This window comes from Bufo bufo, chromosome 2 (genome assembly GCF_905171765.1).
Source record: "Bufo bufo chromosome 2, aBufBuf1.1, whole genome shotgun sequence".
Lineage (NCBI taxonomy): Eukaryota > Metazoa > Chordata > Amphibia > Anura > Bufonidae > Bufo > Bufo bufo.
Window position 1 is genome coordinate 318,484,795 of NC_053390.1, and position 14,978 is coordinate 318,499,772.

At 38.2% G+C, this 14,978-nt stretch overlaps 1 protein-coding gene across 4 annotated transcripts in view; it reads left to right on the forward strand.

Moving 5' to 3' along the window:
* LOC120989087 (contactin-associated protein-like 4) overlaps positions 1 to 14,978 on the forward strand; it is a 434,442-nt gene that overhangs the window by 26,777 nt on the left and 392,687 nt on the right. For 3 of the 4 annotated variants that reach the window (XM_040416967.1, XM_040416966.1, XM_040416969.1), the window contains exons 3-6: positions 107 to 291; positions 10,863 to 11,006; positions 13,814 to 14,075; positions 14,721 to 14,870. In XM_040416967.1, coding sequence (XP_040272901.1) covers positions 107 to 291; positions 10,863 to 11,006; positions 13,814 to 14,075; positions 14,721 to 14,870 — 741 coding nt within the window. The remainder of the gene's footprint in view (positions 1 to 106; positions 292 to 10,862; positions 11,007 to 13,813; positions 14,076 to 14,720; positions 14,871 to 14,978) is intronic. The other variant, XM_040416968.1, reaches the window with a different exon arrangement.

Below are 14,978 nucleotides of genomic sequence, written 5' to 3' on the forward strand. Positions count from 1 at the left end.
TTTCTGCCTTTACAATTTGTACCTTGACAGAGAGCATATCATACTGTATATTCAGTATGTGCTTATCAAGCTCATAAACAGAATACCCATTTTTGTTTCCTTTAAGGAAATTTGCAATTTCATGCCTCCAATCCTCATGTTAATGTATTCCTGGGAAGCCTGCTAGACGACCAGCAGTGGCATTCAGTTGTCATAGAGCGCTTTGGAAGACAAGTAAATTTCACTGTTGACAGACATGTGCATCATTTCTTCATGAAAGGAGACATCTCCTATCTGGACATTGATTATGAGGTGTGTATTTTGTGCATATTAAATATGGATGAGGAACTAAATGTCATTTTACATATTCGACAAAATGAAATGACAACCATTTGTTATGTACTTACATTCAGCATCTCATTTGCAAGTGAATAAAAAAAAAAGGCTTAGCATTTATCTAATGTACAGCGTATCTAAAGATCAGAGTTGGTTACAAAGTATCCAGCCAGGACAGATGACATGCTCCAGCTGCTAGTCAACAGAAAGTGTTTTTTTTCCATTAAAGAGGTTGTCCCATGGCAACAACATATCTCCTATCTACCAGAATGGGGGCGTGTTCCCTGCTTGAATGGTGTGGCAGGCAGACACTATAGACTAGAGTTGAGCGGACACCTGGATGTTCGGGTTCGACGGGTTCGGCCCAACTTCACAAAAAAGTTTGAGTTCGGAACCTGAACTTGACCCGAACTTAACCCCGAACCCAAACCCCATTGAAGTCAATGGGACCCGAACTTTTGAGCACTAAAATGGCTGTAAAAATGTCATGGAAAGGGATAGAGGACTGCAAATGGCATCAAAATGTGGATAAGAGCATGGCAAGTGCTCTGCAAACAAATGTGGATAGGGAAATGACTTTAAATAACATAAAATACGTAAAAATTAAAAATAATAATCTTGATCTAGGAGGACAAGATCCATATGGAGTAGGAGGTTGAGGAGGCGGTGGATGTGGCGCGTAGGTGGAAGCGGCGGTGGAGGAGGAGAAGGAGGAAGCCTACACTGCATTTTGGTTTCAAATTTATTTATATGTTTTTAAATTAGGGTACACCCCAAAACATTTGGAAATATAACCTGTCGTGCTAAACACACGTTCAGACAATACACTGGCTGCAGGGCAGGCCAGCACCTCCAAGGCATAAAGGGCAAGCGCAGGCCATGTGCCCAATTTTTGGAGACCCAGAGATGCAGGGGGCAGAACAATCAGTCAGTTCGTGTAGGCGTGTGCAAACATACTGCCGCACCATATTGCACGTCCCCGTGATGTTCACGATCCAATTGGATATCTGCTCTATCTACTTTTGATGTTCTTTTCTGTGCCTACCATGTTGATCACAGTTAGCGGCGAATCAGGGTTCCACCCTGGAGAGGGAGCGTGAGAAAGACAGACCACATCCAAGGGAGATCAATGGATAAAATTTAATTGTGATAAAGCGGAAATGTGGGAGAAGCTATTAAAACTGAAGAATTAAAGGAAAGGAGGGGGCGCGAGGCAATTACCCACTCCCGACTCGGGGAGGTAGTGATAATAAATAACAATACAGGACTCTAAGATGCTCTGTTATTTGAATGATTAATAAAAAATTATAGGGAATGTCACTGGGGTATTTTGAATTTGGAAACGTTAGCCAGGAGAGGCCCTGCTGCTGCTTTGTTGACTATAGATAACATTTGCCTGATCGCACGTTCCTGTGACGTCCACCAACCAAAATGGGTGTTTTTCTAATAGCAGAATAGAACCACAGTATCTAAATGGTGTATCTCAATGACATATGCAGCAAGGGCTGCAAAATTAATTTTTTTTCCCAAAATGGGTGTTTTATTAATAGCAGAATAGAACAACAGTATGTAAAGGGTGTATCTCACAATGACAGATGCAGCAAAGGCTGCAATATTAAGTATTTTTCCCAAAAAGATGAAGGTTATTGCCAGAAATGGGTGTTTTTTCAAAGCCAGAAATATAAGTATTTCAAACTTGTTTTTAACAATCACAGATGCAGCAAGGGCTGTAATATTAAGTATTTTTGCCCAAAAAGGGTGTTTTTAAAAACCCAGAAAATTATAGCTGTATTTCTAGCTTAAATTGCACACTGACTAATGCGGCAGAGGCCCAAGATGAAGGTTATTGCCAAAAATGGGTGTTTTAAAAAAAAAAAAGATTATTATTGCAGTATTTCAAGCTTGGATTTGAATGTCACAAAAGCACAGATGCAGTGATGGTGCACTGAGCTTGCATAAAATGGCCGCCGCTAACAAACGGATAAAAGTTATTTTTCGCTGTCACTGGGCTCAGGGCAGGGTAAAAAGATTGTGCACGGCACCCACACAACTAAATCTATGTAGATCGCTGAGTTCAATGGGAGTTCTTATTAAAGATTCTGTCCTATTCTCTCCCCCACAGCAGCAGCATCCTCTCCCTACACTAAGCACAGCAGAGTGATGTGCATCGCTACGTGACTCCAGCTTATATAGAGGCTGGGTCACATGATTCACTGGCCAATCACAGCCATGCCATTAGTAGGCATGGCTGTGATGGCTTTTAAGGGCAAACAGTTAAACGCTTGTTGTTTGGCTGCTCTGCAGCCTTTCAAAAGCGCTAAGAAATCGCCGATCCCCGAACCAGAACTTTTACAGAAATGTTCAGGTCCGGGGTCCAAAAATCCTAACGTTCGGTACGAACCCGAACTTTACAGTTCTGGTTCGCTCAACCCTACTATGGACCTGTCGTTAATAGTTGAATACAATAGTGCAGCAAAGCTCATGTGTGTCCGACCACTCCATTCAAATGGGAAATCAGGCCTCCATGATTAGTGATTGGCAGCGGCCCCAACGGTCGGACACCTGCTAATTTGTCTTGTGGATAGTGGATAAGTTGTCCTGGGACAACCCTTTCAAGCCACTATTTTCACCAATGTATTTAGACCCATCATTTATCTATTTCTTTTATTTACTGACTATATTTATATGCTGTATTTTGTTCAATAATTACATTGGAAATATCCTATATCCACAATTAAGACTCCCTAAAGTCTATGTGAATCTACAAATTCTATTGAAACACTCCATTCCCTGTAGAACGTGATATTGAGGTTAACTGCAGTCACACCTGAAAATCAAGTGTATATTGTACTTAGGCCAAAACATTTATGACCAAACTTTTTTTTTCACCTTTAATGTATTGAAATAATTTTTTGTAGCACAAAATGCAATTGAAATACACTTTCAATTATGTGGGTTTTAGTTTTTTTTTAAGAATTTCACATTTTGATTCATCTGCCCATACAACAATTTTTCATTTCCAGACAATTTGATATGGATATATATAGTTACCATGGACAGGAACAGGGCTAAAAGCTGCAGTGTATGTTAGTGGACTTGTGCACCGCAGTGGGTTGGCGAAACGCGCGTTGAGGTAGCAGTTGTGCTGGGAGCCCCCGGACACTTTTGTCCACCATGTGTAATTTATACTGATTATTGTGTTCATGATCACCATATGAATGCTACCTGATTCCTGCATCCAGTCTTGGCATTATATGCAGCTGTTGTTCACTCAATGATATATGGGTATTTTTCCCTTGTTACTCTCTCATTTCCTACAGGGACTAGGAGCAGGATTTGGTACTTACTATTTGATTGTTCTTGTATATATTCCATTTCCGTTTCCCTCATTGGATTGAATTTAGGCTAATGGTGTCTTTGACATTAATAATGTTATTTCTTATGGATCTAATGAGCTTTAGTCCAGTTGTTGTTCCTGGCCGGTCTTTGTAAAGCAGGGGTTTGGGTGGAGGTACCTCTCCCCCCACAATTTGTTCTCACCAATGTATATGTATTATCATGTTTAATAAATATTTGTGTTATACTTTATACATTATCTCATGCATATCATTGCGGGGTTATTGGTTGGTTCTATTGTAGGTTGTGTTATATATAGTTACCATGGACAGGAACAGGGCTAAAAGCTGCAGTGTAGGTTAGTGGTGGCATTATTTTCTTTGTCTTTTTCTTACACTTTGTGCACCCCATACTTCTGTAACTCCTGCTGACGTATTAACCCCAGTTACAAGGGGAATATTTGTTTTGCAGTGTTGATCTCGGTCTTAGCCGACTTACAGTAGTAGCTTGTGCAGTTACCTGGGACCCAACAATCGCAATCATGTTATTGCCAGGAGCAGAGCAAGAAGTGCTATTTGGCATTGCCTGATTTGTATACTTAGGGCTCATTGATTTTTGTATATACAGTGATGGAGAAGACAGAAACAGTAAAACAACATCTCTGTGTACTCTATGGGGAGCCCGCTGTCATTAACCATGAGCTCTTCACTATTGTAACTGCTTGATTAGCGTGCAGCTGTCATCATTGCAAGACGGGTCAGAAATAGTGTTGAGCGCGAATATTCGAATTGCGAATTTTTTTCTCGAATATCGCAATTTCGAGATTTCGCGAATATTTAGAATATCGTTCTATATATTCGCGAAATCGAATATTCGTTTTTTTTCTTTTTTTTTTTATTATATTTTTTTCTTTCCCACTTCCCTAAAGTTGTTCTTACCTGTCCTTTGGATTCCTGGCTTCCTGGCTGCTCCAGTCAGTGGCGTTTTCAACTTACTGCTATATTCCATATTAGCTAAATTACAATCTAATCTATATGTGTATTTTACGAAATTTCGCAATAGTCGAAATTGCGATGCGACTAATATAACACGAAATATTCGCATGAAGATTTCAACTTAGCACTGCTATACTCCATATTCTAGCCTAATATGGAATATAGCTGTGCTAAGTTAGCACTGCTATATTCCATATTAGGCTAGAATATGGAGTATAGCAGTGCTAAGTTGAAATCTTCATGCGAATATTTCGTGTTATATTAGTCGCATCGCAATTTCGACTTTTTCAAATGTTCTTAATATTGCTCTAACTTCGTCTTTTAGAAATTTCGTAATATTGCTCTAACTTCGTCTCTTAGAATATTACGAATATTCTAAAAGACGAAGTTAGAGCAATATTACGAAATTTCGTAAAATACACATATAGATTGTAATTTAGCTAATATAGTGCTATAATCCCTTTTTTTTTCCTGTAATTTTTTTTTGCCTCTTCTGAACTTAAGTTTTGTAAAATATGTACACTATTAAAAAATATTACTATAGCAGTATATTAGCTTAAATACAATCTATGTGTATTTTACGAAATTTCGTAATATTGCTCTAACTTCGTCTTTTAGAATATTACGAATATTCTAAAAGACGAAGTTAGAGCAATATTAAGAACATTTGCAAAAGTCGAAATTGCGATGCGAATAATATAACACGAAATAGTCGCATGAAGATTTCAACTTAGCACAGCTATATTCCATATTCTAGCCTAATAGGGAATATAGCAGTGCTAACTTAGCACAGCTATATTCCATATTAGGCTAGAATATGGAATATAGCAGTGCTAAGTTTAAATCTTCATGCGACTATTTCGTGTTATATTACTCGCATCGCAATTTCGACTTTTGCAAATGTTCTTAATATTGCTCTAACTTCGTCTTTTAGAATATTCGTAATATTCTAAGAGACGAAGTTAGAGCAATATTACGAAATTTCGTAAAATACACATATTAGCCTAGCCATAGTCATTAGCATAGGAACGTTGCCTTATACTATCAAGATAAATTTTCGCAATATGCGAAAAAATAATTTCGCGATAATTGGAATAATTGCGAATATTCGATTTCGACGAATATAACACGAATATTCATGCGAATATTCGCGAAATATCGCGAAATCGAATATGGCACCTCCCGCTCATCACTAGTCAGAAATATTTTTGCAGAGCTCTAAAAGTAGACCTGTCTGATTAATAAAGTCTATTGGCAGTCCAGAAGGGTTTCATGTAGAACCACTACACTATAAATATTAATGCACATATACTTCTATGCCTTTTCAGCAACTACATTGGCTTGAATGTTGCTCATTATTATTTAAATAATCCTCAATGACATGATAGCAATTCAGAAATGCCAGCAATCCCAATGTAGAAATAAATTGTTTATAATACTAGAAACATGTTGAGTCCCTTTTACATAACTACTCTGTGCATAGTTATATTTCCACTACTTAGATAAGTGTTTCTTCTGGGGTCTTCTGCCTTATTTTACCAAAGATTATATGTATTTCTTCTAGAATGGTAGGATCATGCATACTGTGCTTCCAAGAAACGTAATGCATGATGGTAGCTTCCTATACAGGCTCAGATTGATTCTGCATGTGCACATGATATTAGTACTACAGTATCTTAACCCAACTTAAACAGAAAGTTTGAATAATACATTAGGAATGATTAAGTAAAATCTCAAGAGATAAATAACAGTGATGTAATGTGAAAGGGCTTCTGGAATAAAATATGTCCAATGTGACTAACATGAGAACATTTATTAATCTTATTGTACAACCCCAGTTCCAAAAAAGTTGTGACACTATGTAAAATGTAAATACATTTAAATAAAAACAGAAAGCAATGATTTGCAAAACTCATAGACTCCTATTTTAATTAAGAACATAGAACACATATCAGATGTTGAAAGTAAGACATTTTATCATTTCATGAAATTTTTTTACTTATTTTGAGCTTGATGGCAGCAACACATCACAAAAAAATTGGGACAAGACCATGTCTACCATTGTGTGACATCCTATATTCTTTTAACAACAGTATGTAAAACTCTGGGAAGTGAAGAGACCAATTGCTGGGCGTTTTGGAAAATAAATGTTGCCCTATTGTCTAATGGAGGATTCTAGCTGCTCAACAGTCTTGGTTCTTCATTACCAGATTATTTATTTCAGGATCCACCAAATGTTTCTATTGGTGAAAGGTCTGGACTGTAGACAGGACAGTTCAGCACCCAGGCTCTTCTTCTGTGAAGCCATGCTGTAGTGTATGCAGTATGTGGTTTAGCATTGTCTTTTTGAAAGATGCAAGGTCTTCCCTGAAAGAGCTGTCTGGATGGGAGCATATGTTATTGATAGCGCTTTCCAGATGTGTAAGCTGCCCACGTTATTGGCACCATACTATCAGAGATGCTGCCTTTTGAACTGTGCACTAATGACAAGTTGAGTGGTCCCTCTCCTCTTGAGTCCACAAAACAAGGTATCCATGGTTTCTAAAAAATAATCTGGATTTATCTAAGCACAGAACAGTTTTCTATTTTGCCTCAGTTCAATTATATGAGCTTTGGCCCAGAGAAGACATCAGCTTTTCTGGATCCTGTTGATATATGACTTCTTTTTTTATTCTGCAACTTTACCTTGTATTATTGGAATGCAAGGCGAACAATGTTCACAGACATTCTGGAAGTGTTCCTAAGCCTATGCAATGAATTCTAGTACATCACAAAATTATGCCTGTTTTTAATGCAGTGCCGCCTGAGGACCGTATATCACAAGCATCCAATATTGACTGTGGGCCTTGTCCTTTGCAGACATGGATTTCTCCAGATTCTCTGAATGTTTTGATGATATTATGTACTGTAGATGATGGGATATTCAAAGTCTTCACAATATTACATTGAAGGAAATTTTTCTGAAATTATTTCACAATTTTTAGATGCTGTTTTTTGCAGTTTGGAGAACCTCTGCCCATCCTTGCATTTGAGAGAGTCTATTTCTCTAACATGTTTTTTTTTTATACCCAGTCATGTGACTTTTATACCCAGTCAGCTTTTTTATATTAGTACCACTTACTTTTCCAGCCTTTTGTTGCTCCTGCCCCAACTTTATTGGGCTTTAAATTAGTAATTTTTTTCATGAATTGCTTAAATGTCTCACTTTCATATCTGATATGTGTTCTATGGTCTATTGTGAATCAAATATGGTTCTGTGAAATTTGGAAACCACTGCATTGTTTTTATTTACATTTATGTACATTTTACACAGCATCCCAACTTTATTGGAATTAGTGTTCTACACATTAAAACTCTCTTATCTTATATTTAATAACTGCTCAATAGCTCAACCTAAATTTTTTATTCTGGTGTGGAGATCCATTGTCATAATGGTCAAGAATTATTGGTCTTACTCTTTTGAATTTTTTTTGTAATCGGTTGTTCAGAAAATTTTCCAGAAAAAAATTAGCATGATTTTCAGTCCTTAATCACAATAAAGGCTCAGGCACATGACAGTTATTGCCATGGAGCCTGTAGAAGGCACACAGAGTTTCAGTGTAAGCAATCGGCAGTGTATTGAGTAAAATCTCATATGTCTGTGTAGGTGAGTCCTAATAAAAAGTTATATTTTACAGAAAGTAGCACATAATAATGTAATCACTGTAAACATATTTAAGTAAATGCATTTTGAATTATACACTGCTCAAAAAAATAAAGGGAACACTTAAACAACTCAATGTAACTCCAAGTCAATCACACTTCTGTGAAATCAAACTGTCCACTTAGGAAGCAACACTGAGTGACAATCAATTTCACGTGCTGTTGTGCAAATGGGATAGACAACAGGTGGAAATTATAGGCAATTAGCAAGACACCCCCAATAAAGGAGTGGTTCTGCAGGTGGTGACCACAGACAACTTCTCAGTTCCTATGCTTCCTGGCTGATGTTTTGGTCACTTTTGAATGCTGGCGGTGCTTACACTCTAGTGGTAGCATGAGACGGAGTCTACAACCCACATAAGTGGCTCAGGTAGTGCAGCTTATCCAGGATGGCACATCAATGCGAGCTGTGGCAAAAAGGTTTGCTGTGTCTGTCAGCGTAGTGTCCAGAGCATGGAGGCGCTACCAGGAGACAGGCCAGTACATCAGGAGACGTGGAGGAGGCCGTAGGAGGGCAACAACCCAGCAACAGGACCGCTACCATGCCTTTGTGCAAGGAGGAACAGGAGGAGCACTGCCAGAGCCCTGCAAAATGACCTCCAGCAGGCCACAAATGTGCATGTGTCTGCTCAAACGGTCAGAAACAGACTCCATGAGGGTGATATGAGGGCCCGACGTCCACAGGTGGGGGTTGTGCTTACAGCCCAACACCGTGCAGGACGTTTAGCATTTGCCAGAGAACACCAAGATTGGCAAATTCGCCACTGGCGCCCTGTGCTCTTCACAGATGAAAGCAGGTTCACACTGAGCACATGTGACAGACGTGACAGAGTCTGGAGAGGCCGTGGAGAACGTTCTGCTGCCTGCAACATCCTCCAGCATGACCGGTTTGGCATTGGGTCAGTATTGGTGTGGGGTGGCATTTCTTTGGAGGGCCGCACAGCCCTCCATGTGCTCGCCAGAGGTAGCCTGACTGCCATTAGGTACCAAGATGAGATCCTCAGACCCCTTGTGAGACCATATGCTGGTGCGGTTGGCCCTGGGTTCCTCCTGATGCAAGACAATGCTAGACCTCATGTGGCTGGAGTGTGTCAGCAGTTCCTGCAAGACGAAGGCATTGATGCTATGGACTGGCCTGCCCGTTCCCCAGAACTGAATCCAATTGAGCACATCTGGGACATCATGTCTCGCTCTATCCACCAACGTCACGTTGCACCACAGACTGTCCTGGAGTTGGCAGATGCTTTAGTTCAGGTCTGGGAGGAGATCCCTCAGGAGACTGTCCGCCACCTCATCAGGAGCATGCACAGGCGTTGTAGGGAGGTCATACAGGCACGTGGAGGCCACACACACTACTGAGCCTCATTTTGACTTGTTTTAAGGACATTACATCAAAGTTGGATCAGCCTGTAGTGTGTTTTTCCACTTTAATTTTGAGTGTGACTCCAAATCCAGACCTCCATGGGTTGAAAATTTTGATTTCCATTTTTTTATTTTTGTGTGATTTCGTTGTCAGCACATTCAACTATGTAAAGAACAAAGTATTTCAGAAGAATATTTAATTAACTCAGATCTAGGATGTGTTATTTTTGTGTTCCCTTTATTTTTTGGAGCAGTGTACATTTGAACTTACTTTTTATCAACATGACTATCGCTAACATATGTTATTACTTAATGAATGGTAGGTGGTCTAACCTCTGAGACACCTACAGATCCTGAGAAAGAAGGGGTCACAGAATTAACTTAAGCTTGCATCCTTTCACAATTTTTACTTGCACAGTGGCACTGTGGCCACTTTTTCTGCAGGAAATTGCAATTCTCAGCCAGTTGAGTCACTGGGAGCTCCACATTGCTTAGAAAACTTAGTGCTGTGTCCCCTTCAGTCTCAGGGATAGCAGAATTTACACCCCACCAGTAACCAGTTGAGTAGTATGTGCTTGTAGAAGCAAATATGATGCATCTCCAGGTGATCATATTTCAGTGTGAAGTTTCAGCTATTGCTTTGCATATCCAAGGCTCTGTGTCTGGGCTCTTCGACCAAGGTGTATTTCCTGAGGTATAACTCTAAGTATACATTGTTTGCAGTGGCCCACCCTACCCACTGGGTGGATGGATGCCTGTGGCTTACGCACCAAATGCAGGGCTCAGGCAGAGTATGCAAAGAGCTTTATATTTTGTAAGTTTTGACTTTCCAAAACTTGAAAAAAATTACATAAATCTTCAGATTGTTCCCTTTGCCATATTAAAAAAGCTTTAAACCTTATAATCTTGCATATGGGCAGCTGATACAATGATAAAATATAGCAAAAATACACAACCTGTATGAAATTATTCAAGACTAAAAATCATTTTGTGTTTTAAACCAATTGTATACTAAAATTAAAATGGAATTGTGGAGAAGAGAAATCGCATTAAAGAAAGCTAGGAAATCCTGCTAGAAATTGCTGTAATTAAATGCTCAATTAAGACCCACTATAGAAGCTGGCTTAATGGCTATATTGATTTTCTTCTAAGCTTAGCTTTGGAGGGATCGCATCACAAGGAAAATCAGCATCACTGCTGCGGAGGAACTTCCATGGATGCATTGAAAATCTTTATTATAATGGTTTAAACATCTCTGACTTGGCTAAAAGATATAAACCTCAGATTCACATTGAGGTAATGAGGAAATATTTTGTTCTGATATGGACTAGAATAATAATGTACTTTGTTGCTATATCTACAGGCTATTGTTAGAGAACATTTCTATCTAAAATTTATACTATCTATCTATCTATCTATCTATCTATCTATCTATCTATCTATCTATCTATCTATCTATCTATCTATCTATCTATCTATCTATCTATCTATCTATCTATCTATCTATCTATCTATCTATCTATCTATCTATCTATCTATCTATCTATCTATCTATCTATCTATCTATCCATCTATCCATCTATCTCCTGTCAATAGAATTTAGTCTATCAATGTTTCTGAATGATCACTTCTAGTTTATAGTTATGTGTATCGCATATAGATTAACTATTAATACTTTCGACAAACACAAAAAGTTCAAATTCAGACAAACCTGATTTTTTTTTATTAGAGAGACAGTGAGAGCCTAGTATACAAATTTGTGTTTTTCAACTATACATATGAGTTGTTTAAGGGGTACTCTTTCTCATTATGGAGAACAGTATGCCAAGTACATATGCACAGTATTGTACTTCTGGAAATGCCCCTAGTATGTTAAGTACGTGTGTGCAATATTTCTGGGAAACATATTCAAATTAGCTCTTATGGCATCTGATGGCAGATGTTAGACATGATGATTTGCATATATTTTACCTAGAATTCCAGAGGATCATTGTCTAGCCTATACCAGGCATCACATATATCAAATGATCTCTATAATAGAAATAGTACCCACCCAGATGTTCCCCTAAGGCCTTACGACTAGAAAAGTTGTTCTCGTCTGCTTTTGATCTGAAATAACGGCTTGCAGATGTGAGATTGGTTTAGCTGTTTTTCTATTTTAATTTCATAAGTATATTTAATAAGCAAATAATAATCTGTACCTTGTGAAAAAGCTCCTTCCTAATTACCTGAGGATACATCATCAGTATAGCAAAAGCATACACCTTTAGCATTTTTTTTAACCATTTTTGATCAACTTACTTTCAACTTAAAGTGAGACAAGAGAATTTTAACATTGTTAAAGACTTAGAAATCAGTCCTATTTCTAGAAAAGCAGAACATTCTGTTTTTTTGGGATACTTTTTGCGGGTGATATTTATCAGGTGTCAGGTGACACTACTCTTGGGGGGTCATTTATTAAGCTGAAATACGCCTATACTAGGCATATTTCAGGCGCAGATTGTGGCGCAACAGCTAGTTGCACTGCATCTGCGATTTCTCCACGCTCACGCCAGGTCTAAAAAAGTGGGGTGGGCATGGCATGGCATGGGCGGGGAAGGGTACAGGCCGGTATGCCCATCTCATTTACTATTTTCTAGGCCTGTTTCAGGCCTAGAAAATATCTAAATGCAAAACAGCTAGGGAGTTGTCTTACATTTAGAATCGGCGGAGGATCTGATGAAATTATAAAGAAACTGTGACTCTTCATAACTTCAGCGGAACCACTGCTAGCTTATGGGTATATTAAGACTGGCATCTAAAACACCGGTCTTAATAAATGTGCCCCTTGGTTTCTAGGAAGATTATAAATCAGATATCTTAATTCTTCTGGTATTAGATAGGATATCCCCTCTTTTTTTTTTTGTCAAACAAGCTAATTTTCACATCTTTGGCTTTCTGGGAAAGATATTCAAATTAGCTTTTTTTCCAAAACAAAAAAGAGTCCTAATCTTTTCTCATGCCAGACAAATTAACATATGTGATTTGCAAATATTTTTCTACATTCCGAATGCTTATATTTTTGTTTCTCTAATGATAAAGAGCACCCTAAAGAGTGCCCCACAAGGCAAGTCAACCAAGTAAGACACGCTTTTTTTTTGCAGCATTCTGCTTGTTTTGTACTTCTGGAAAGCAACCTAACTTCCATGTCTATTTTAGAGAGATGTAAGTCTTGTTGTTATTCTCTTATCTTACTTTCACTTGAATATAATTTTGGAGGTCTCTCTGGTTTATCTGAAGTTGGTAAGGCATGGTGAAATAAAATTACTATAGGAGTTGTCTGTTTTTGCTATACTGATGAGGTATTGTCAGGTGAACAGGAAGAAGACATTCCATTGAGGTGAGACAGAAGGAACTATAATAATACCTGCTTGCTGCTGCATAGCATGTAGTTAAACAATAAGGAAAACACAGCAGTAATATGAAGACTGCATTATTTTCACACAACATATTGTCAGACACACCTACCTGTCTTTTAAACATGCATATGAAGAACAGCTCGAAAAATAGCCAAGCCAACCTCACATCTGGAACTAGTTCTCTCAAAAATGATCATGTCTAACATCTGCCGGCATCAGTCAGTTTTAGTAAAGCTAATTTGAATATCTTTTTTGGAAATCCAGGGGGGCATTCCCTGACGTACAATAGTGTGCACAAGTACTCGGAATAATATAAGCATCATCTGGCATACAATATGGTGCACATGTACTTGGCATGCTAGGGGTTCCCCATAATGAGAAATAGTACCCCTTAGACAATGCATATATATTGTTGAGAAATGCTTCTCTCCCCCTCTCTCAGACCTTGTGACGAAGGTGGCTAATATAGCATGTATCCCAATGTTAGATAAGGAGGGGAGCTTGCAGTTACCCAGATGTGGCAGATCTACTCCAAATTAGTATGTATTTGTATTGTTTAGCTTGCAAATTTGTATGTATCTTATTTTCTGAAAATGTACAGCCTGCTGTTCCAGAGACACTTTCCTTTAGATGCATTTTATATTATTTGTGACTCGATGACACATACAGACAAGAATGTTCTGAATGTTACTTTCTGTTTTTTAGGGAAATGTTTCATTTTCCTGTCAAGAGCCTCCAGTGGTTCCAGTGACATTTCTAAATTCACAAAGCTATTTGATTTTGCCAGGATTATCTTTGCAAGAAGAAGTTGCAATCTCGTTTTTTTTCCGTACGTGGAACAGGGAAGGTTTTTTGTTTGCTACTAAACTCAGCTCTGCTCCTTTCCAGTTTGTCGTATATATTTCCGATGGAAAGCTTAAAATGAGTCTTTTCAAAAATCGAAAATTGTATCTGGACCTAGTAACAGGTATGGACAATGCTTATACTATCCCTGTTAGACAGCTTAGAATGATCTCAGACCAGTAATAGAAAATAAATAACAGCATAGGTATTCAGAAGGAACTGGCGGGAGTCCGTTTGTATGCCTGTACATTCTAGTACCATAGTAATCTTGTAGTTCAGGGATCAGCAACCTTCATTATTCCAGCTGTTGCGAAACTACAGCTCCCAGCATACATTTATTCGGCTGTGATTGTAACTCTAATAGAGGTGAAAGGAGGATACTGGGAGTTGTAGTTTCAGAACAACTTGTGTACCTGATGGTGCTGATCCCTTTTGTAGTTAGTAGGTTAAGCTTTTCTCATTTAGTATTGACCTGGAAGAAGGAAAAACCCCATTGAGGTAAAATCAAAGTTTGATAGCAGGAGTTGAATAGGTCATGCATTTTTTTCTCATTGGAATACCACTTTAAATCTATAGGGGCTACAGTGTAAAACATTGTTTTTAATTATTTAATTACTATATTTTTCTTTTACTTTCTGTGAGATTACTGCTCAGTGATTATAAATGCATACATTTCAATATGTGATCTGAACAATCATATGCGTAACATTTTAGACCATACTATATTTCTCACTAGGATTGTTGATGCATAAATTATGTGGTTTTACAGGTTTCGACCTTAACAATGGACAATGGCATTATGTTTCCCTTCTTGCTAAAAGAAATCGTGTGAATCTTATCCTGGATTATGATGGATCTACAAGCTTATCTATGAGTTTACCATTTCCAGTTTCATCAACAGAGAACTACTATTTTGGAGGTAAAACATATGATCACTGGGGGGTCTGAATCCACCACCAATCACGAGAACAAGGGTAATGAGTATCCTGTTTGAATGGAGTGGTGGTCATAAATGTGCAGTACTACT